Source organism: Pituophis catenifer, unplaced genomic scaffold (genome assembly GCF_029215685.1).
Source record: "Pituophis catenifer annectens isolate HBS135680 unplaced genomic scaffold, rPitCat1.0.hap2 SCAF_3, whole genome shotgun sequence".
NCBI classification, from domain to species: Eukaryota; Metazoa; Chordata; class Lepidosauria; order Squamata; family Colubridae; genus Pituophis; species Pituophis catenifer.
The window spans coordinates 142,185,761-142,207,263 of record NW_027256883.1 but is presented as its reverse complement, the minus strand read 5'-3'; the positions used below and the strand labels follow the sequence as shown (position 1 = coordinate 142,207,263).

Here is a 21,503-nt window from a genome sequence, read left to right as displayed (position 1 = left end):
TTTTGCCCTCCCCAGGCTCCGGAGACTTTCTTCAAGCCTCCAGGAGCCTCCCCAGGCTCCAGAGGCACTCTGGACTTCCTGAACTTCCGATAGGCCCGTTTTTCGCCCTCCCTGAGCCTCCATGCACGCCCTGCACTTACTTGCATCCAAAACAGGCCACGTAGGGACTCTTGGGAGGGAAGGGGAGGGGCAAGGCCAGCTAGGAGTGGGATTTGGGGGTTCTCCAAACTGCACAGAATCTTAGCTAGAGGTTCTCCTGAACCCTTGCAAACCCCCAGCAGCCCATTCCTGAGAGGAGGAGGAGGAGGAAGAGGAAAATAAGGATTCTTATACCTATTACTTTGTTACACGTAACAGATACAATAGAAGTAAATGCTCAAAATAAGTTTTATTTGTTTCAATAAAGGCACCTACAGTAGATATGTCAATGTAAACATATGAGCCCTCAATGGTTTGTCCCAGAATATAAATTCAGGGGAAATTGTATGAAATTACGTAAATATTTTGCCTAATAAGAGTAACAAACACATGCTTTGTAAACTAAAACCTGAAGTTCCATTGCTCTTAGAATGGTTTGGTACTTGGTATGTATATGTGAAAATGTCAAAAGAATGATAGATGTTCTTGAGCTCTAGTAATCTTGAGATAAATGGAAATCTCTATGGCAGCCCTTTGCTTTATATGAGTAGAAAAAAATGGGATTTTCTATTCAGAATTTCCACATAATAGTATGGATTTGCAGTAACGTTATGAAATGGTATCGTTCTAAAATGTATTGAAGTCTTCCTTCCTAAAAGTTATATTTCAAAAGCCAAGCGTTTGCAGCTGTTCTTGGTAAAACAATATTGTTTTCCTCTTTCTCATCTCAGTGCAATCTTTGTCAGCAGCTTTATTGTGCATGGATGAATTAACTATATTCTGTTGTCACTTGGTTTCATCGGAGAATAGGAGTGTACCAAACTCCATGTCAGATAATCAGAACTGGAGTTGCTTTACAAGTCAAGTCATTCAGACTCTTTGGTCTGGATTATGTGTCTTGCTTATTTGTCCTCCTTTATTGTCTTGTATCTTGTGGTGGAAGAAATAAATTAGCATGAGGTTCAGCACAAGGTAGCGTGAAGTAAAATGGCTGAGGGAATGTGAATTGCAGAACTTACATACAGTATATAAATCTGAAAAAAATATTAATGTACTTAAATAGATCCTGGAAGGTATGGTATCTGTATAGCTGCCATAGACCTCAGGTTCTTTTTTAAACTTTCAAGGAGGCTGTGCAATTTCTTCAAGACATTGATGTATGATCAGAATGTTTCTTATATTCTGTTATTCTGTTTATTGTGACTGTTTGGACAGTCAGAAGGGAACACACCTATCAATCATAAAGAGTTACATTCACTTTTGTTCTCAACTTAAGCTGCTGATACTTACACTTGAAATTTGTGAGTTTCAACCGAGTAACATTGTTCAGTTAATATTTGCTAATTTATTTTTGAGTGTATGCTGGTGAGTCACTTAACAACCACAGTACTTTTTGACCATATTTCCAGGTTCAATTACAGTCATAAATCAAGGACTACCTATATCTTAGAGAGAAATTAAATAAATTAAAAGTAATAAAGTCCGATATGAAGTCCTTGTCTTAAAATTATGACAGTTATAGTCATGGGACAAAAAAATCCCATTAAAGTCAGTCATCTCAAGATTATTTATTTGATTACATGTTTGCTTAATAAATTTATAAAGCTATCCAACATATAATTTATTACTCTGGAGTAGGGTATATTACAGGGGTGGATTCTAAAATTTTTTACTACCAATTCTGTGGGCATGGCTTATTTTGTGGGCATGGTTTGATGGTCATGTGACAATTCCTTAGGATTTAGCAGAGGTACTGGTCTACCAGGCTTTTAACTGCTTGCAGAGCCATACCAGTCTACCCATTTGTTTTTGGAGCATTCCTGTCTACCTATTTATTTTTGGAGTGCACCGGTCTACCCATTTGTTTTTGGAGCATTCCGGTCTACCTATTTGTTTTCGGAGCGCGCTGGTCTACCACCACACTGCCTTTTACTGCTGATCAGCTGTAGGGCGGCCCTTTGAAGTGCCCAGCAAGAGTTTAAACAGTTTTTTTTCCTTCTAGCCGATCAGCTGGGACTCGGGAGGCAGCAAATAGATTGGGGGCAGGGCCAGGCAGAGGTGGTATTTACCAGTTCTCCGAACTACTCAAAATTTCCACTACCGGTTCACAAGAACGGGGGAGAACTGGTAGCAACCCACCACTGGTACATTAGTAAAAAAAACCCAATTCAAACAAAATAAAAATAATATAAACTACAAATGAACACAGCAAAACTGAAGCTGGGAATAGCGAACATTCTCCCAACAGGACGGGCTCAATTATTATCCTGGTCTAATGCATGAGAAAAAAGCCAGGTCTTCATATCTCTATCCAAGGCTAATAGTACTGTATATGGAGACTAAGGAAATGGCCTTGAAGGAAATATTCAAGAACCAAAAAGGGGCAAAACATTTTTTAAGTTCTGGTGAACAAGATATTATATGGAAGCAGACTAGGCAGAAATATCACACAATCAAATTTGCATATTTTTGGTATTCTAGCCTTCTTCTGAAGTTGATTTCCTGGTCTGGCCTACCTAGTAGGGCCAACATAGAGACAGATCCTGACTCTACCCAAACATTGGGTAGTAGTTTGTTCTAAAGTGTTCCAGATCGGGGTGTCAAACTTGATTTCATTGAGGGCTGCATCAAGATTGTGTTTGACCTCGGAGGCTGGGTGACTGTGGGCGTGGTGGGCGTGGCCAGCCTGACATCACTTGTGTAAGGGGCACCCCTTCCAGACTCCATTTTCAGCTGCAAGGGCCTCCTGCAGTGCGGCCCTCCTGAGCTCGGGAGGGCATGCAGCCTCCCAAGCTCCATTTTCACTGGCAGAATGCTGCTGGAGGCTGTCGCAGCCAAAAATGGAACTGGGGAGGGCCACACATGGCCCTCCTGAGCTCTGTTTACTCTGGCAGAGGAACTGTGGGCCAGTCCCTCGCTGTTTCCAGGGTGGTCCCGCAGGCCAGATCTAAGCATCCTGCAGGCCAGAACTGGCCCGTGGGTCTTGAGTTTGACACCCCTGCATTAGATGATACAGCCCCACAGAGGTCATCTGGGACACATTCAATTATTGGGAAAGGCAGAAATAACCAGAACTAGGCAAAAAAACCCTGTGCTACTTAGGACTTTATAGGGATAACCAGCTTCTTGAACTGAACTTGGAAACCTACAAGAGTAGTGTTGCTATGCAGATGTATTGAGATGTTCCATTATTACTAGCTACTTGCTTTCCTAATCATTTGGTTTCAGGATTGTCTTTTAGGGCAATAATCTCTTGTAGATTATATTGCAGAATCTAGCCAATTTAGTGATATCAATGGTGACAAAGGCATGAATGTTTATGAACGGACTTCTTGACCCAGAAATAGGCAAACAAGATGGCAGGTCTTCCTGGTTGCAATTGTTATCAGCTCTTCAAGCTAGATCAAATGAATACAATTATTTACTAGTACCCACTTTCCTTAACATATAAGAAGTGAAAAATAGCCTGCTTCAGAATGGCCCCATAAATGGGGAAATTAATTCATATGTTGAATTTGTTTGTTTGTTTGTTTGTTTGTTTGTTTGTTCGATTTATATGCCGCCCTTCTCCGGAGACTCAGGGCGGCTTACAATGCATTAAGCAATAGCCTTCCTATTTTTGTATATACCTGCTTAGTAGGGCTTTCGCCCCCCCCCCCCCAAGCGGTGTTCTTTTTTATACAAAGTCAATTTATTGCCCCCACAATCTTGGTCCTCATTTTACCTACCTCGAAAGGATGGAAGGCTGAGTCAACTTTGAGCCTGATGAGATTTGAACTTGCAGTAATTGCAGGCAGTTGGTGCTACTTAACAGCACTTTAGTCTGCTGCGCCACCAAGGCTATTGCATTGATGGCATTAATCATGCATATAGACTGGTGTTAAACATATAGTTACGTAACAAGATAAACTTTGCAAAGTAAGGTGATTAGTGGAAAAGTTTGAATTCTCCCTTCCGGAACTTGATGGCATTAATCCAAGTCAAGCCATCTCATTCTGGTAGCTTATTATGCAGATAGGTTAGCATTCTGAAACAAACCAGGCTATTCAGAGTTATACATCTTTTGCTACAGACAGGCCATTTACCATGGCATACTGCATGGAAGTAAGCCCCATGAATATAGCCATAAATGTTTGTCTAGGTTGCTTCCAAGATTTGCTTCCATAAAGCAAATTGTTTGCTTTTGAGGAAGTGCTTTTGCATTTTGCAAAAAGAAAAATTTAGTCTATTGAATTTGGTCATTCATTTCTTTGTGGAGTTTAAAATCTGAAGAAAGTAACACCCAGTCATTTTAAAGTATGCTTTTCTATTTTCTTTGTGGTGTTGAGATAGTTTCTTCAATAAATATAGAATCTCATTTATTTCAGAAAACAATTTCTCCACTCCCAAATCTTGAGTTATTGTTATTGTGAAGCTTTGCCTGCAGATTTTTTTGAGCAACTTAATCTTGACACGTCCCAGTTTCTCCATCAGTGAAGTCTCTATTCTTCCTTTAATAGTTTTCAGGCTTACCTGTATTTTACTCTTCTGCTACTATGATTACACAAAAAGTTTTTTAAATGATCAAGCCGTTAATTTTACTAGCAACATCTATTTTTTCATTATCACTATAGACTTTAATTATATCAGAGAAATGTGTTAGCGTAAATGCAGATTTAGAAACTGATAGGATACTTAATTAAAATTCTGCTAGCACCCTGTATAAAACGTAAACATAATTTTAGATAAAATCCATTTGCTAACATTCTTCTTCAGAAAAGAAATAGGAAAAAAGGAAGATAGTTAGACATTATGAATATCTGTGCTGCGTAGCTGAAACACATAAAACTCAAAAACATTCAAATTCCATTTTAGAGTCGAAACAACACGGGATATTTAGGTTATCAAGAACTTATAAAAGGTTCTTCTATATTGACATAATATAAGGTCCAGCAGAAAGACAAATCTCATCTCTTCATAAATCTGCATTATGGCAACCAGTCAGATCTCCAGGTCATCAAGATAATTTATGATGCCTTCCAGATAACAAACCATCTTCTTACCTGAAACAGAGTATTTAAGTTTTAGATCACATTCTAAGATGGCCTGTTCAAGGAAAAAAAGCATGAAGGGAGGGCAACATAGAAGTATAGCAAAACTTCAATTTAACGGCTCATTTGGCGGGAAGGGGCATTCATTAAATCTCAATTTATGTCACTAATGTAATTTACATTTTGGTTAAATTACATAATTGACATTTTTATACCATTCATATCCATTTATGTCAATTACATAATGATGCAAATTATACAGAAATGACATGTCTGGACTTTGTCCTTTGTTTTGGGGTGAATTCTATTTGTCCATTCCATGCAGTAGTAAATGGCTGGACAAAGGTCACAACAGACGAGCATACCTTAAAACAAATCTGATCACAATCAACTTACAACTTTTACTTTCTCTTGGAGAGGAGGGATTCTCCCCAGCTTGATTCTCCATTAAATCATAGATTGCAACCTTCAGTCCAAATTTTAGATACATTTCCTCCCGGTTCCTGTTTATTCCCTAGGCCCTTAGCTCTTTCCTTACCCTGTGTTTCAGACTGTCCTGTCTCTTCTCTGTTCAAGCAGGGCTTATTCTCATCCTGAAGATTTCCTTGGCTACAATTCTGCTTCTTTTCTCGATTCCAGCCCAGAGAAGGGCTTAGATCCCTTCTCTTGAAAATTACTTCATCAATACCATGTGATTTCCAGTCTCCATCTTTTTCTATATTGAATTTTCTTTGTCCCTGGTGAAAGAGCTAGCTGTGCCTTGCCTGAGTGAATAGGAAGTCTTGAATGGAGCCCTGAGGATCAAGGTTTTGCTACACGGTATACCAACAGACATAGGTAGGGTCCTTGATCCATCTCTTCTGAGCTTGATTGTTTTCTTACAGGTGTTTCTTTACCACGCTAGTTAACATTATCAGTGCTAAAAGGAGAGCGGGGATGGATGATTGGATGATGTTGCCCAGTGTGGTAATGAAATAACTGCAAGAAAACTACCAAGTTCAGAGAGAGCACCAAGGATCCCACAGTTGAACCCTGAGCTACAAATATTCTCTTCCACTGGTATAATAGAAGTAGGATCTGTCTTCCAGACATGTCCAAAAGGGATACTGTAGTAGAGTTTGCTGGTTGTTTATATACAGTATTTGTCCCAGAGGTGGGATTCAGCTGGACCGGTTCAGGCGAACTGGTTATTAAAATTCTGCTCAGTTCAGTGAACCAGCTAATCCTACCATGGGCTGGCCCCACCCCCACCCGTTTTCTGGGCCATTTCAAGACTGTTTTCTGGGTCATTTTCTGCTGTTTTTCGGGTGAAAAATGGCCTGAAAAACAGCCAAAAGATGGGCCAAAAATGGCCAAAAAAGGGCCCAGAAAACAGCCGGAAACAGCCCAAAAATGTCCCGAAAATGGCTGAGAAAGGAAGGAAGAGATGGGAATGAGGAGAAGGAAGGAGAAAAAGAAGAAAGGAAGGAAGGAAGGAAAGAAGGAAGGAAGGAAGGAAGGAAGGAAGGAAGGAAAGAGATGGGAATGAGGGGAAGGAAGGAAGGAAGGAAGGAAGGAAGGAAGGAAGGAAGGAAGGAAGGAAGGAAGGAAGGGGTTAATATTGTCAATCCTTCTCCTTCTGCTATTTATTTATTATTTTTGGGGTGCAAATGGGCTTTAATTGTAAATTGTTTCTGAGGAGTCAATGAAATTTATTGCCTCTGCCACTTCAGGTGTGAAATGTTGGCTATTATGACACAATATATTGCTTTTTAATAAGCTCAGCCTCCAATGTCTTACTTTCTTTGGGGATGGGAGCAGAATGTTTTGCTGGTCTCTCCCCATCCTTCTGGGGAGTGGGGGCGGGCATTTGCATCAGGAAACTGAGGGTTGGTTAACCCTTTCATTTCTGGAGGTGTTGCATATTGGCCTAAGGCCTGGGCAAACGGAGAGTGGCCGGGAGGTGGGGCTGGGTGTGATGAGTGACGTTGAGTTAGTCACATGACCACCTGGCCACGCCTACTCTGCCAGTCATTAGGGCAGAGAACCAGTTGTTAAATTATTTGAATCCCACCACTGGTTTGTCCTCTCAGTCTTGATTGGGATATAGTCTCTTCTTTCATGGGGGAAAAAAAAAAACCCCACACACATATCATTTAAAGGATATAAACAAAGGCCAAAAAAAGAAAACCAACAGCCCAGAGCACATTATTATCAGCAACCAACATTCAGATATGCAGAAAACAGTCAATAAACTATCAGGGAAGAAACAATACCCTAGTTAAGAAACTATCGAGGAACCATAATTGGCAGGACAAATTATTATATACAAACAGTTCAAACTATTTTATATAAATAATCAGCAAACTTCACTCCCTTGGAAACTGATAATGTTACCTAGCATGGTAATGAAACATCTGATGGAAACAACCAACCTCAGGGAAACCAAGACCCCACAGTTCATTCCTGAGCTACATATATTCTCTATTACTGGTTTCTGGGGAGCTGTTCTAGAATAGTTATTGGCCCTTGTGGCATAGTTTTGTCTCCTATCAAGTAACGGTACTGGGGTGGAAAGACCCAGCAATAAGTTTTTATTCCCTTTAGAATTTTAAGTCACAATATTCATATAGGTTGGATGCCACTGTTCACTTTTTCTGCATTTTTTTCTCATACTTTTTCTTTAAGTTGGAAAGGATTATAGCTCTCCAAGTTGCCATATTTAGAGAGAGAGAAAGACATTCTAGGAAGGGAATGTTTACGTTAAAAACAGCAACAAAGCCTGGATTTATTTATTTACATATTTGCAAGCTCCTCTACTACAATGAAAGTGAGTGGCTCATTAAATTAGGTATGGTTCCCACCAGAGCTAACTGGGCCTGAAGCAGTATTTCAAAGTCGAAGTACCTGTCATTTAAAGCAATGTTTGTGGTGTGAAATTACACCTCTCTGCCACTTAAATCACTATTTCCTATCTGAAGTCAAAAGTCATTGACATTTAAACCTGTCTTAGCAAAATCCTCTCTCAAGCAAAAGCAAACAGGAAACAAAAAAAGTAACCAAAGAAACAAATCAAAATACCGGATCTTGCCTTTTGGCATCTAACAGACAGTGCTGATAAGTTTCTAGCCACCCGTCCCCTACCAACCAGAAGATTGATTATTTGGTGGTTTTGTTGTTGTTGTTTTAGTTTCCTGCCTTTATTGTTTTTATTAAAAACTCAAGATGGCAAACATACCTAATATTCCTTTCTCCTACAATTTTCCCTACAACAGCTACCCTCTGGGTTGGGTTGGGTTGAGAGAATGACTGGTCCAAAGTCACCGAGTTGGCTTTCATGCCTAAGGCAGGACTAGAACTCACTGTCTCCCGGTTTTTACCTGCTGCCTTAATCACTGGACCAAACTAGAAGGTTGGTCCTATTCAGTGGTGGGTTTCACTTACCTTTGCTACCAGTGTGCGCATGCATGCACGCATGCACGCACAGAGTGTATTTGATGACATCTGGGCGGGTGGGTGGAGCTGGCCGCAGCCGCTGCTACCGGTTTGCCCGAACTGGGGCGAACCAGTAGCAACCCACCACTGGTCCTATTCCCTCTTTAATGTTGAATATTGCTTACTCCCACTCTATATTGAAATGTCCAGAGTTGAAACTTTTAAGCCAGCAATGACGAACCTATGGCACGTGTGCCAGAGGTGGCATGCAGTGCCTTCTCTGTGGGCACGCAAGCTGTCACCCCAGCTCAGCTCTGCCATGAATGTGCGTGCACCTCCCATCGGCCAGCAGGTCTTCAGATCTCTGCCACACATGCGCAGGGGGCAGGATGCATGCATGGGAGGCCGCACACGCATGTGTGGGGGGCGCATGTGGGGGCCACATGTGCATTGCATTTGTGGTTTGCATGCGTGGTTTGCACACGCATTCATGTACGCACACTTGCGCTTTGGGCACTCGGTCCAGAAAAGATTAGCCATCACTGTTTTAAGCTATGATATATTGGAATAAGTTTTATTCCTAGCCAGGGAGAACACAACTGTGGGAGAAGAGCAGGCTGACCTGGAAGGCAGAGTTAAATGTGTCATCAGTTTGGAGTCATTATGTTGCCACAAAAGACCCAGGCTCAGCCACCCGATGAATTTGGTTGACCCTTATCTAGCACCCATTTAGCTTTGAACTTTAATTGACTAAATCATTGTGGTAGCAATAATAAACCCTTCTGTCCTTTGAACACAACAAATGTTCTTGGTTATTTGCATCAATTTGCACAATTAGATCAAAACACAGATGTGTCAGAATCTGAATTTGTTGTGGCTCTACCCAAAAACAACACTTTCAGGCCCATTATATGTATGTGATCAAATTTCCAAGTAAGCGGTTGCATGATATTTGCATGTAATGTGGTACACATATTCAGCCTGCACAATTTTTCATGCAAACATATAAGAAACATTTAAGAAATTGCCCCATGCTAAATGATTTTAGAGTGCAAGTTCTTTATTACAAACCATGTAAAACTTTGCTGACTTTCTGTATACTGGCCTGAAAATGAAAGTTCTGTTTATATTATTATTGTTATAGCTTTGGACAGGAGGTATAACTTTATTCGCAATATGTTTTGGAAGAGATTGACAATACTACTTAGAAACTTATGACCTTTCTGGAAAATTTAAAATTGTTTTTCACACTTCCAATACCAACTTCTTCATTTGGTAGAAATATGTTTAGAGAATTCAGATTGAATTGTAAGGTGTTACAAACCATCTGTTTTCATTTCATTATATACCTTTCTTCAGAAGGGAAACAGATGAAATTGGACGTTTGCTTTAAACTATGGAATTTGTATTTTGTCATGTTTTCCATTTCTTAGGGAAAGTATCTGAGTACGTGTTATTTTTATTTATCTTGCCAGAAGAGTGTACTGATGAGAAGACTAGTACTGTTAAAATAAGACAGGAGGTATTGATTAATTTTTTTTTATTAAAAAAAAAAGCTTTTCTTTTGCTCCTGTTTATAGCAGTTTTAGAGGCTATTGGCAATATTTCATTTCCAGGAAACATTCATTATCAGAAGCATCCTCTTTTTTCATAACCTCTGATAAAAGAATCCTCTAAAATCCTAAAGTTGATGCTCCTATTGCACAGACAAGACACTGGTTAAAACAAAGACAGCTAAATGCAAGGCATCAGGCTTAATAGCTGTTCTTTGGTCTCTTGCCAAGTTTAATAGGAGAGCTCTGAATGTATTTAGCAGTAAGTCCAAGTGGCTAGAGGGAACACTTTTCTGAGTGGCTGGAGAAACTCCGGGGATAAATAAAGACAAGGATAAAGAGAATGGAACGAAGCTGCAGTTGAGAGCATTAAAAAAAAAATAGCTGGGCTTCAGTATGGCTTTATTTGTACTTTTTTTTTATTTATTTTTTTGCAAAAAGTTTTTTTTTTCCCAACACACAAATTACATCTTTTTGGAACAGAGCCCTGATCCGGTCATCAATTTATACAATTTTTTATCATCTTTGATAATAGATATAAAAGATATATTCTATTTTGCATTAACACTTTTTCTTATGTGTACTTCTCACATTGAATGAGTTGTATTAATGGCAAATTTCCAGCTTGTTTTCTTTCTTAAGTCTCTCTGAGTTCAGTGAGAGGTACTTCTTAGTAGGTTTTTTTTAAGACTTTACAGCAGGAGTGTCCAACCTTGGTAACTTTAAGTCATGTGGACTTCAACTCCCAGAATTCCTCAGCCAGCCAATTCTGGGAGTTGAAGTCCACAAGTCTTAAATTTGTCAAAGTTGGACACCCCTTCGCAAGATTGTGAAGACACCTCCCACCAAATAGTGCAGTAGTGATTGCTTCAGAGAAGGAATAATTATAGACATCAAAATGCACAATTTTATTAAAGAAATATCAATATTTCAGAAATATTTATAGAAATATAACATTACTACACAGACCATCAAGATCAGAGTGGAGAAGGATTCACTTGTAGTATTCTATTGAAATAACATGTTGCCAGCTTACATTTTTATGTATAAATGCCTTGGATAGATGACAGGTCTTTTAAATGTGTTCAAGAAATCTTTTTTCCTTTTCTTTCGGTCAACACAGGCTGAAAAGCAATGTGAGCATTTTTTCCCCATAAATTCCTACAACATAAACGACAACATTCATCTTTATAGATGTTTACCATAATCAGTGGTGGGATTCAAAATTTTTTACTCCTGGTGTGGCTTGGTGAGTGTGGCAGGGGAACGATACTATAAAATCTCCATTCCCTCCCCACTCCAGGGGAAGGTTACTTCAAAATCCCCATTTCCTCCCGATCAGCTAGGACTAGGGAGGCAGAGAATAAATGGGGATCGGGCCAGTCAGACATGGTATTTACCGGTTCTCCAAACTACTTAAAATTTCCGCTTCCGGTTCTCCAGAACTGGTCGGAACCTACTGAATACCACCTCTGACCGTAATTATATAGGAAAGTGATGTATTGTCAACATGTACTTTTAATTTTTTTGTTTTGGCAAAAGCAGAATTAGCTCCTTCTAAAACAAGAACGGATACAGGTAGTCCTTGACTTACAAATTCATTTAGTGACCATTCAAAGTTACAACAGCATTGAAAAAAGTAATTTATGACCGTTTTTCACAGTTAAAACCTATGCAGCATCTCCAGTATCATGTGATCGAAATTCAGATGCTTGGCAACTGGTTCATACTTATGACCATCCCGGCCATAAGCAGCATCCCGAGCTCATGTGATTCCCTTTTGCAACTTTCTGACAAGCAAAGTCAATGGGGAAACCAGATTCACTTAATAACCAGGTTACTAATTTATCAACTGCAGTAATTCACTTAACAGCTGTGGCAAGAAATGTCGTAAAATGGAGCAAAACTCACTTAACAACAGAAAATGGGCTCAATTGTGGTCGTAAGTGGAGGGCTACCTGTATTTGAGGTGATTTGGTAGTGATGGAACAGTTTTACCCAGGACAGATTTGATAAAATCCTCATCATGTCAGTGGAGATTAAATTGGACAAAAAACTGGTGTATTTCTTGGTGACATGTAAATGCTTTTGTAATGAGAAACTTGATTGATGCATGGGCTTGTGTAGCTCTGTTAATGCTGTGCACAAACAGCAGCATTTCATTTCTTTTCTAGATCATCCATTTTTTCCTCCTCTAAGAAATGCTTCATAGGTTTTCTACACTTTTATTTCAAGTCTGCCCTGCTACTGAGAATGTGGTACACTGGGTTTTAAATCATAATCAGTGTTTATTGGTGACAGTTACTGTGTATTCTCCTATATTTACATGAATTATTTGACAATGTGTCAGGTGAGTCAATGAAAGCTTCTTGTTCCAAGTGATGGAAATGCACCTTCTTCTTTAAAACATTTTATTTAAAACAAGTGAGATGTAGTGATTAAGGTGCTAGATCAAGAGTGAGAAACCAGAGTTCTTGTCATGACTTTGGTACAGAATCAAGTAGGGTGACCTTGGCCCAGTCACTCTCCCTCAGCCCTAGAAAGAAAGAAAGCACGCACACCATTTCCAAAGATGTTGCCTAGATTACTACGTAGATTTGTTTAGATATTCCCCAGGAGTTAGGCCTGATTTTAAGGAGGAAGAAAGAAAAAGAAGAGTCTGGTGACATCATGATTTTTTTATTCCAAGCAAGATGTGTAAAATATGTTTAAATCCAATTGAAAATAAAGATTTTTATAGACGGATGTCTTCCATATTAAAGGAAGCAAACATTCTATTGCACTGTGTATTGCATCATTCATCTGTAGAATATACATGATAATATTCTAGATATGAATCAGTGGTGGGTTTCAATTTTTTTTACTACCGGTTCTGTGGGTGTGGCTTGGTGGGCGTGGCATGGCTTGGTTGGCATGGCTTGGTGGGCGTGGCAGGGGAAGGACACTGTAAAATCTCCATTCCTACCCCCCTCCAGGGGAAGGTTACTGCAAAATCCCCATTTCCTCCTGATCAGCTGGGACACAGGAGGCACAGAATAGATGGAAATGGGGCCAGTCAGAGGTAATATTTACTGGTTCTCCGAACTACTTAAAATTTCCACTACCGGTTCTTCGAACTACTCAAAATTTACGCTACAGAACTGGTCAGAACCTGCTGAAACCCACCTCTGATAGGAATATTAAAAAAATACAAGATTGTTTTAAAAACAGGTAGTATTTCTTAATGCAGTAATTAGTGCATCAGTCATGAATAGAATTAGCAATTAGGATTCTCTGAGATCTGGGCAGAAATCAATTTCAAGCATCCCATATCTGTGACTGTGTTTAGAACACACGAGGAATAATTGGCAAACTCTATCAACAAGACTACTAGTTCTCATGGAGAAAATCCTGTCTGCATGGGAAGATCTTCTCATAGTTGGCAATATTAAGAGAGCCTACGTAACCTTTATGTTTTTGCTGGCTTCATCACACCTAGTACATATAAGTACAAAATCAACTAGAATAAAATAGGATTTGGCTAGCTAGAATTAATTTATATTGATTTGTATTATTACATTGATTTCTATTTATTTCTTAATTTAAATGCAAGGAGTTCAGGAGGTTCACCATTTGAATGTTCAGTTAACCAAGTCAACATTCTCATTCTAAACATTTCTCCTCAATTTGTACACTACTGTCATTCTACAACAGTAATAATAAATTCCCAAATTCAAGAAATAAAAGTTTAGATTTATGCATGTTTACATTTTAAAAAAACCAACAGCTATTCTTATTTCTACAATAAGAATAAAACTATTCTTATTCTTATTTATGAAGCATTTATTTTTCATGCTGACCCTTGCAGGTCAAACACACCAGTATGATGGACTTACTCTAATTCAAAATCATTAAACATTTTAGTCAGTTTATCAATGTTTTTGTTCATGTAACAAATAATAATGTCTTTAAGGAAGTATAAGCAGTTTCTCAGTGATCGTCTTTGTATTATTTCTTCTACAGAATCCAGTCTGGCTCCTATCTCAGCACTGGTTGGTTCACCTTAATTCTAGCGATGGATGCCTGCTACAGAATACATGTCTACGGAATGATAAATGACACCTACTGCAAGTAAGATCACAGCACATTATTTTGATGCGTCCACAGATCTAATGCCCTGTCAAAGTTTCACGATTCATTTTAATATCATAAACCCGACAAATGCATTAGGCAGCCGACGCCTAGCAGAACTATATTGACATGGCACTTTATTGACAGTGTATTTAGACCCCGTATGATACGCTGTATTGATTAAATAAAAGTATTTATAAAAATGCAATGACCAATGTTAGAAAGGCCTTTCAACATCAAAGAACTTCCTGCCAAGTTGGACTGAATTGGGGAAATAGGAAAGTATATTTGCTTTCCACAGTTTTTGTACAGTTGAGAATGTTCAGGTTAGGAAGCGCAAATGTGTTCTTGAGCAGATTTCGAGCAAACTTTCCCCCATCTTCCACAGTGCCATCACTTGAATAAAGTGGTGTGCAATTATTTCCTACCAGATTAGAAACCTATGATATAAACCATGTACACATTAGGAACAGAGGTGGAATTCAGCAGGTTCTGACCAGTTCTGGAGAACCGGTAGCGGAAATTTTGAGTAGTTCGGAGAACCGGTAAATACCACCTCTGACTGGCTCTGCCCCCATCAAATCTCTGCCTCCCGAGTCCCAGCTGATCGAGAGGAAATGGGGATTTTGCAGTAACCTTCCTCTGCAGTGGGGAGAGAATGGAGATTTTACAGTAGCCTTCCCCTGCCACGCCCACCAAGCCACACCCACCAAGCCCTGCCATGCCCACCAAGCCACGCCCACAGAACTGGTACTAAAAAAATTTGAATCCCACCACTGATTAAGAAGTTCTGTTACAGCAGTAAAAAGCTCAGAGTTGGCTACAAAAATCAGTGCTTTGTGGACATAAAGTGAGATCCAATTTAAGGAAAGGCCAAAAGACAAAAAATATTGTGTCTGCTATTTATCCTTCTTTGCAAAGCCTCCTTATGTTCCACGAATTAAGAGGTTGCACTCCCACAGCTTAATTTGGCCCCTACTCTCCCTTCCCTGCCAATTACAAGCCTCAAAAAATAGCAACACTGTTTCCTGTCATTTTGAAGAATGAAGCTTATAAAAGCTGTTTTGTGATCTCCCCAAAGGCTGAACTTTTTTTAAATAATAAAAACAGACACACAAACACCCATCCCTAATATGCAGGAACAAAACCTATAAACTCACTTATAAGCCTGGTGTAGCCTAATGAACATGTTTTCATAATTCCCTGTTGAAGCCAGCATTGCTTTCCTTTCCTAATTACTTTTTGAGTCTAAAAGTATTATGACATAGTCATATATATATTTGAGACTATATTCTATGGCATTTAGATTTTATCTAAATGTAGATTTTAGGTTTTGTGTGTGTGTGTGTATGTGCGCGTAAACACAAACATACACAAACATACACACACACACACACAAACTGTGTAAATATAGATACATAAAATCTAAATGTAATAGATGTACAGTATACATACACACACACCTGAATATCCCAAATATATAAAACCTTTATCTGTTTATTGCCATGTTTCAGAGATATTGATTAGATAGGTCAAGGGTGTCAAACTCAAGGCCTGGGGGCCGGATCTGGCCTGCAGGTTGCTTAGATCTGGCCCACAGGGCTGCCTTGGAAACAGCGAAGGACAGCCCACAGTCCCTCTGCCAGTGAAAATGGAACTCAGGAGGGCCGCAAGTGGTGGTCCTGAGCTCCATTTTCACTGGCAGATGGTTGCAGGAGGCCATCGCAGCCGAAAATGGAGCTTGGGAGCTCATTTTCGCTGGCAGAGCACCACAGGTGCTCTCAACACAAGTGACATGAAGCTGGCCATGCCCACCCTAGTCTCACCCACCCCAGCCCCCTGAGGTCAAACACAACCCTGATGTGGCCCTCAATGAAATCGAGTTTGATACCCCTGAGATAGATAGATAGATAGATAGATAGATAGATAGATAGATAGATAGATAGATAGATAGATGGATGGATGGATGGATGGATGGATGGATGGATGGATGGATGGATGGACGGACATAAAATCATTTTGTAGAAGCTGCTTTTAGAAGCCTTTTTTAAAAGTATTTGTAAGGACAATATTCATTTCTTTTAATGGATAAATTTTGCTTCTAATTTACCGGTACCTGTATATCTCAAAATTTTAAAACTCTTTATTAGTTTATGGCCTTGTTTCAGAAAGCTATACTGGATCGTCACATCAGGTATTAGATGGAATAATTACCATATTTTTCAGATTATAAAACCCTACTGAGTATAAGATGCACCTAGCTTTTGAGGAGGAAAACAAGAAAAAAAAATCTGCCTCTGTCTCTGCCTCCCAGCAACTTGCCTCTTTGTAGCAGACAGCCTGGTCAGCTTCAGCACAGCCTGATTTAGCATGAGCAACTGATTGGCGATTGGATCTACCTCCCGGAATACCACCTATCAACAGTTCCAGGCTGCAGGGATCGCTGCTGCCCATCAACACCGGTGCCGCCCTTTGGCACTGCCACCTATCACCACCTCTGCACTCCCCATTTTTGGCCTCCGCACGTCCCATTTTCAGCCTGTTCCAAGTGGTGGGGATCGCTGTCTAATGCCACCACCTGGAACAGGCTAAAAACAGAATGTGCAGAGGCCGAAAATGGAGCATGCGGAGGCAGCAATAGGTGACAGTGGCGATGGGCAGCAACGGTGGTGATGGGCAGTGGCAATTCCCACAGCCTGGAACAGCTGATCAGTAGTATTCCAGGAGGCATATCCAACCACCAATCAGCTGCTTGTGCTAAATCAGGCTGTGCTGAAGGTGACCAGGCTGTTTGCTACAAAGAAGCAAATTGCTGGGAGGCAGAGGCTGAAGCTGGTGGGTGAGCGGGGCTTCAGCAATATTCACTCTATAAGACGCACAGACATTTCCACCCAATTTTTTGGGGGGGAGGAAGTGTGTCTTATAGTCCAAAAAATACGGTAAATTAAATTTGCTGAGCTTAATCAAACTAAGATGTTACGGGTATATTTCTTTTCTATAAATCTAGTGCTGACAGTTCATCCATTGTTCCAATATTATAAATAATCGTTGACTTATGACCATGTCAGAAAGAATGTTTTTATTGCCCATAAAGCAGTTCCAGCTGTTCTGAAACATCATACTGCCCCTCCCTTGTGGACACAAAACCACATTTCAGTTACTTGGAAATCTGTTAGCATTTACTATTAGTTGCAAAGTATCCCACAATCATGGGATTACCATTTGCAATCTTCTCTGATGGCTTCCCCAAAAAGTAGATCGGGTAGCTGGCAGAGTTGGTCATAAGCAGATGGGGCAGAGGGGAACATAAGAGCCCTTGACTGCCTCCAAGGGTTACTAAGACAAATGAAGCTGCTGTTCCCTGCACTGCTTCAGCCTGCTCCCCACCCAGCCATACACAAGAGCCCTCCAGGGCCCAACAGATGAACACCTTTCTGTTCATCTACAACTTTTGACAGATGCACTCAGCCGATGTGAGACACAACCCTCCTACAGAGGCCATCTTGTACCATTCTGTAAATGGGCACTAGTCTCACAATTCTTTGGGCTCCATTTTAAGGAGGCTTTAAGGATCATGGTAATAACATCCATTTGCAGAATAGTGCAAGAGGTGGGGAACAGGCCAAAAGTCTGGGTGAGCCAGGATTGCAGTCATTGATCAAAACAGTCACGTGACATCTTGCTTAATAACTGCTTCACTTAACAACTGAGATTTCAGGCCCAATTGTGGTAATAAGTCAAGTATTGCCCATATAATCATCTTCTTTAAACCCATAATCCCTTGTGTGGGGATGTCTGGGCAACTGAATGGAGCTGAGTGTTTACTGGCCAGATGCTCTTCCTGTCGCCAATGCGGAGTTATATTCAGCAGATATATTTTCAATATGCCCAGAGAGAGAAATATCTGCCTCTACCTAGGATCGAACTCACAGCCTCCTGATTGTGAGGCAAGAGCTCCACCTCTAGGCCACCGCATCACTAGTATTGCCCATCTAATAACTGTAGAATATTATAACTGTGGTTATAATATTTGAAAGCTATTAAGAATAATACTCTTCTCAAGCACAGTAACAAAGTGTAGTTATTTCCCACAAAAATATTCTGGATCTTCTACCATCTTTGATAGCTTTGGTGTCTGTGTGTTCAAATATGTTAATCGGCATATTTCTACCTTCTGATTTAGGCACTTCTACACTGTCACTGTTTCTATCCTCCAGTTCCATGAAAGCAGTTTGAAGATAATAGATAGTCTTCTCTTCTGCCAACTTCTCAATGCTGGGGGGGGAGGGGGGAGGGCTATCAATTCTTCAGTTATTGGAGGTCTTAAAGAACAAAGCATTCCCTCACTTCTCCTCCTTACAAAAAACAGCTGGGAAGTTCATTGGGCCAGAGTGTGTACAAGTGTGGAAACCGACCACCCATAATGTCTCATAGTCCTTCAAAGAAAAGACTAACTTTATTGTGGTTTCAAATAGCCTTCAGCTGAGCCAGAATATATATCAATTGACTTATATTTTTTAAAAAAACATGCTAATACCCCAAAGCTGCTTTCACACTGGCCTTGAATCAGGCTGTAAGAAAAGTATTGTTGGCGTTGGCTTTTTCTGTCGTGAAGTTGCAGAGTCAGAATCTTTTCATGCCCAGGGATGACAATCATGGCCATTTTTGGAACTAGAACAAAAGGCTTCTCTCTTTGCTTTGTCATACTACAAGATGTAATTCAGCTAGAATCTGTGCATTAGCAGCCATACTGCATGATAAAATGAAGCCATCATAATTCTCCACCATCCTTACAATATGCCATAGAACAGGGGTCTGCAATCTTAAACACTCAAAAAGCCATTTGGACTCGTTTCCCACAGAAAAGAAAACACCGGGAGCCACAAAACCTGGGTGGGTGTGGCCAACTCCATGTCACTCATTTCCACCAGTCACATGACTCCCTCTGTATTTTTCTGTGTCTCTCTCTCCCCCTCTCTCTGTATCTCTCTGTCTCCGCCCCAGCTGTTTCTCCATCACCCGCTGTCGCCCTTACTGTTTCAGGCAGGTGAGGAGTGACTGGTAGAGGAGGGCAAGAGGTGGACCCAGCCAGTGGTGTGATCACCCAACAGGGAGCCATAGCAGAGGGCCCAAAGAGCCGCATGCGGCTCTGGAGCTGCAGGTTGCTGACACCTGCCATAGAACTTTACCTGTTACAGTCGCAAGTGTGAAAAATGATCATAAGTCATTTTTCCCCCCAGCGCCATTGTAACTTCAAGCAGTCACTAAATAAATGGTTGTAAATCAAGGACTACCAATCTGCCCTTTTTATAGATAGAGCAGCCTTCCCTAATCTGGGGCTTCCCATTTGTTTTGACCCGTTACTTCCAGAATTCTAAGTCAAATTCTTTTCTGGAATTTTGATGATTGTTATTACAAATATGTGGGTGTTACAGGTGAGAAAAGGCTGCTTGTACCCTTATAGATAGATGTGTGTATAGCATGTTTATTTATCAAATGCCTATCTAAGTGACTCTGGGCAGTTCACAAATACAAACAATAAAGCCATATAAAAGAGACATAATTAGAGTGAAGAACAGAATAAAACCCGAGGTTAAAAGGAGAGTTATAAGGCAGACTTAACATCCTCAGGCGACCAATCATCAACAACCCGGGTTGCGTGCCACTCTTGAATCTCCAAGTCAGTTGACAGAGGCAAGTCTTCACACAATGCCAGAAAGCCAAAAGACTATGGGTCAATCTCATTCTGAGAACAAAATATTCCATGGGGTGGGGGGCAGCAGAAGAGAAGGCTCTCACCATTGTGATGGCATAGGGGGCGGGAAGACTATTTCATGGATGTCTTATGTTTTGACTTTGTTCTAGGTCAGAAGGCTTTAGGAAAGTCCCGTATCACTACTATGAACCTGGGAGGAGTGAATGCGATGAATACTTCCTTCATGAAAACGCACCCTACGGAGGCCACAGGTTCATCACAGAAAAGAAAGTATTTGCCGAATGGTCTAAGAAACATACGATAACATTTACACACCCTAATTGGACTTTGTCTTGATGCTGGTTGTCTCAGACTTCCACAACATAGGGCCTGGATTTATATGACAATCCTCCTTAGGTGATAGCGCAGAAAGTGATGATTCTGCTGTGTGCTGTTTGTGTGTCTGTGTGTACTCAGCTGTGGAGGATTCTTCTTCTCTCTCATTTTAACTGGATTTTTTTTTCCTTAGAAGTTCAATATGGCCACAGCTTATTTGCTAGAGGACTTCTGCTACGAGGGGAAAACACTATCCTATGCAAGCTCAGTGCTCTGGGTTCTGTGGATAATGTCTCTAGTACTTGAATTTCAATGATAAATGTTACTATGAAAGCAACCCACCCACCTTTTGGGCAGTAACAGCCAGACAAATCAGTCTTGTAAATGTACAGTTTGCATGGCTGCAGATTTACTGCAAATGAGCCACTTAGAGATGTGCTAAGAAGATCCTGATTGCACTTGATTTCTATAAGAGGGCTGACTAGGTCTGAACTCAGAGACAATCCATATGGCAGAATGCCTCCATCACCTCCAGGTGTTCTGACGTGGTCTCCATTTTCTCAGCATGTATTTATTTAAGTTATATCCCCTTTTTGGAGCACAACTAAGAATGGAGTCTAAATCCAGGTATATAGTTTTGGGCAATGATATTTCTTGTGATCTCGAGCGATTCTCAGTTCTCGAACAGTTACCTCACCAAGGGTGTTGTGAAGAGAAATCAATGCAGCTGCAGTGGATTTTTTTTTAACCAATCAAATATGCTTATTTATATATTTTTATATAAGTTAATGGATTCTTGGCACATATTCCTCCTTATCTGCTATTTAAGAATACTAAACCCGTGTGTATGAAATCATTTCTTTGAAACTCTACAGCGACATTCCAACTCCAAAAGCTCGGTGTGGATTAATTTCTTCAAAAGATTCTTTTTCGCATATTTTTCCCCCCTTTGATGGTAAGAGAGCCTGGAATGCTTAATAGCTGCCCATGTGTAATTGAAGTGCTCACGCCTTGTTTTATCCATGCCACAGAGAGCATACAAAGCATTCGATCATTTAAATTCCATTTTACTTAGAAAGATTTATTACAGAGATATGAGATCTAAAAAGCAGGGAAGAAAGAAGTGACAGACATTATAACGAAATTTCATTCTATTTTTAAGTTAAGGAACCATTTCAATTTATATCGGAGGGGTGTGTGTGTAAAACAGCTTAAATAACGTCAAGT

General features: G+C 40.2%; 1 protein-coding gene across 1 annotated transcript in view; it reads left to right on the top strand.

Moving 5' to 3' along the window:
* Positions 1–20,297, top strand: part of ST6GALNAC3 (ST6 N-acetylgalactosaminide alpha-2,6-sialyltransferase 3) — a 119,380-nt gene extending 99,083 nt beyond the window's left edge. Inside the window, exons 2-3 of the mRNA XM_070939447.1 lie at positions 14,138–14,245; positions 20,111–20,297. Of these exons, the coding sequence (XP_070795548.1) occupies positions 14,138–14,245; positions 20,111–20,297 (295 nt within the window). The remainder of the gene's footprint in view (positions 1–14,137; positions 14,246–20,110) is intronic.
* The last annotated feature ends 1,206 nt before the right edge of the window (positions 20,298–21,503 follow it).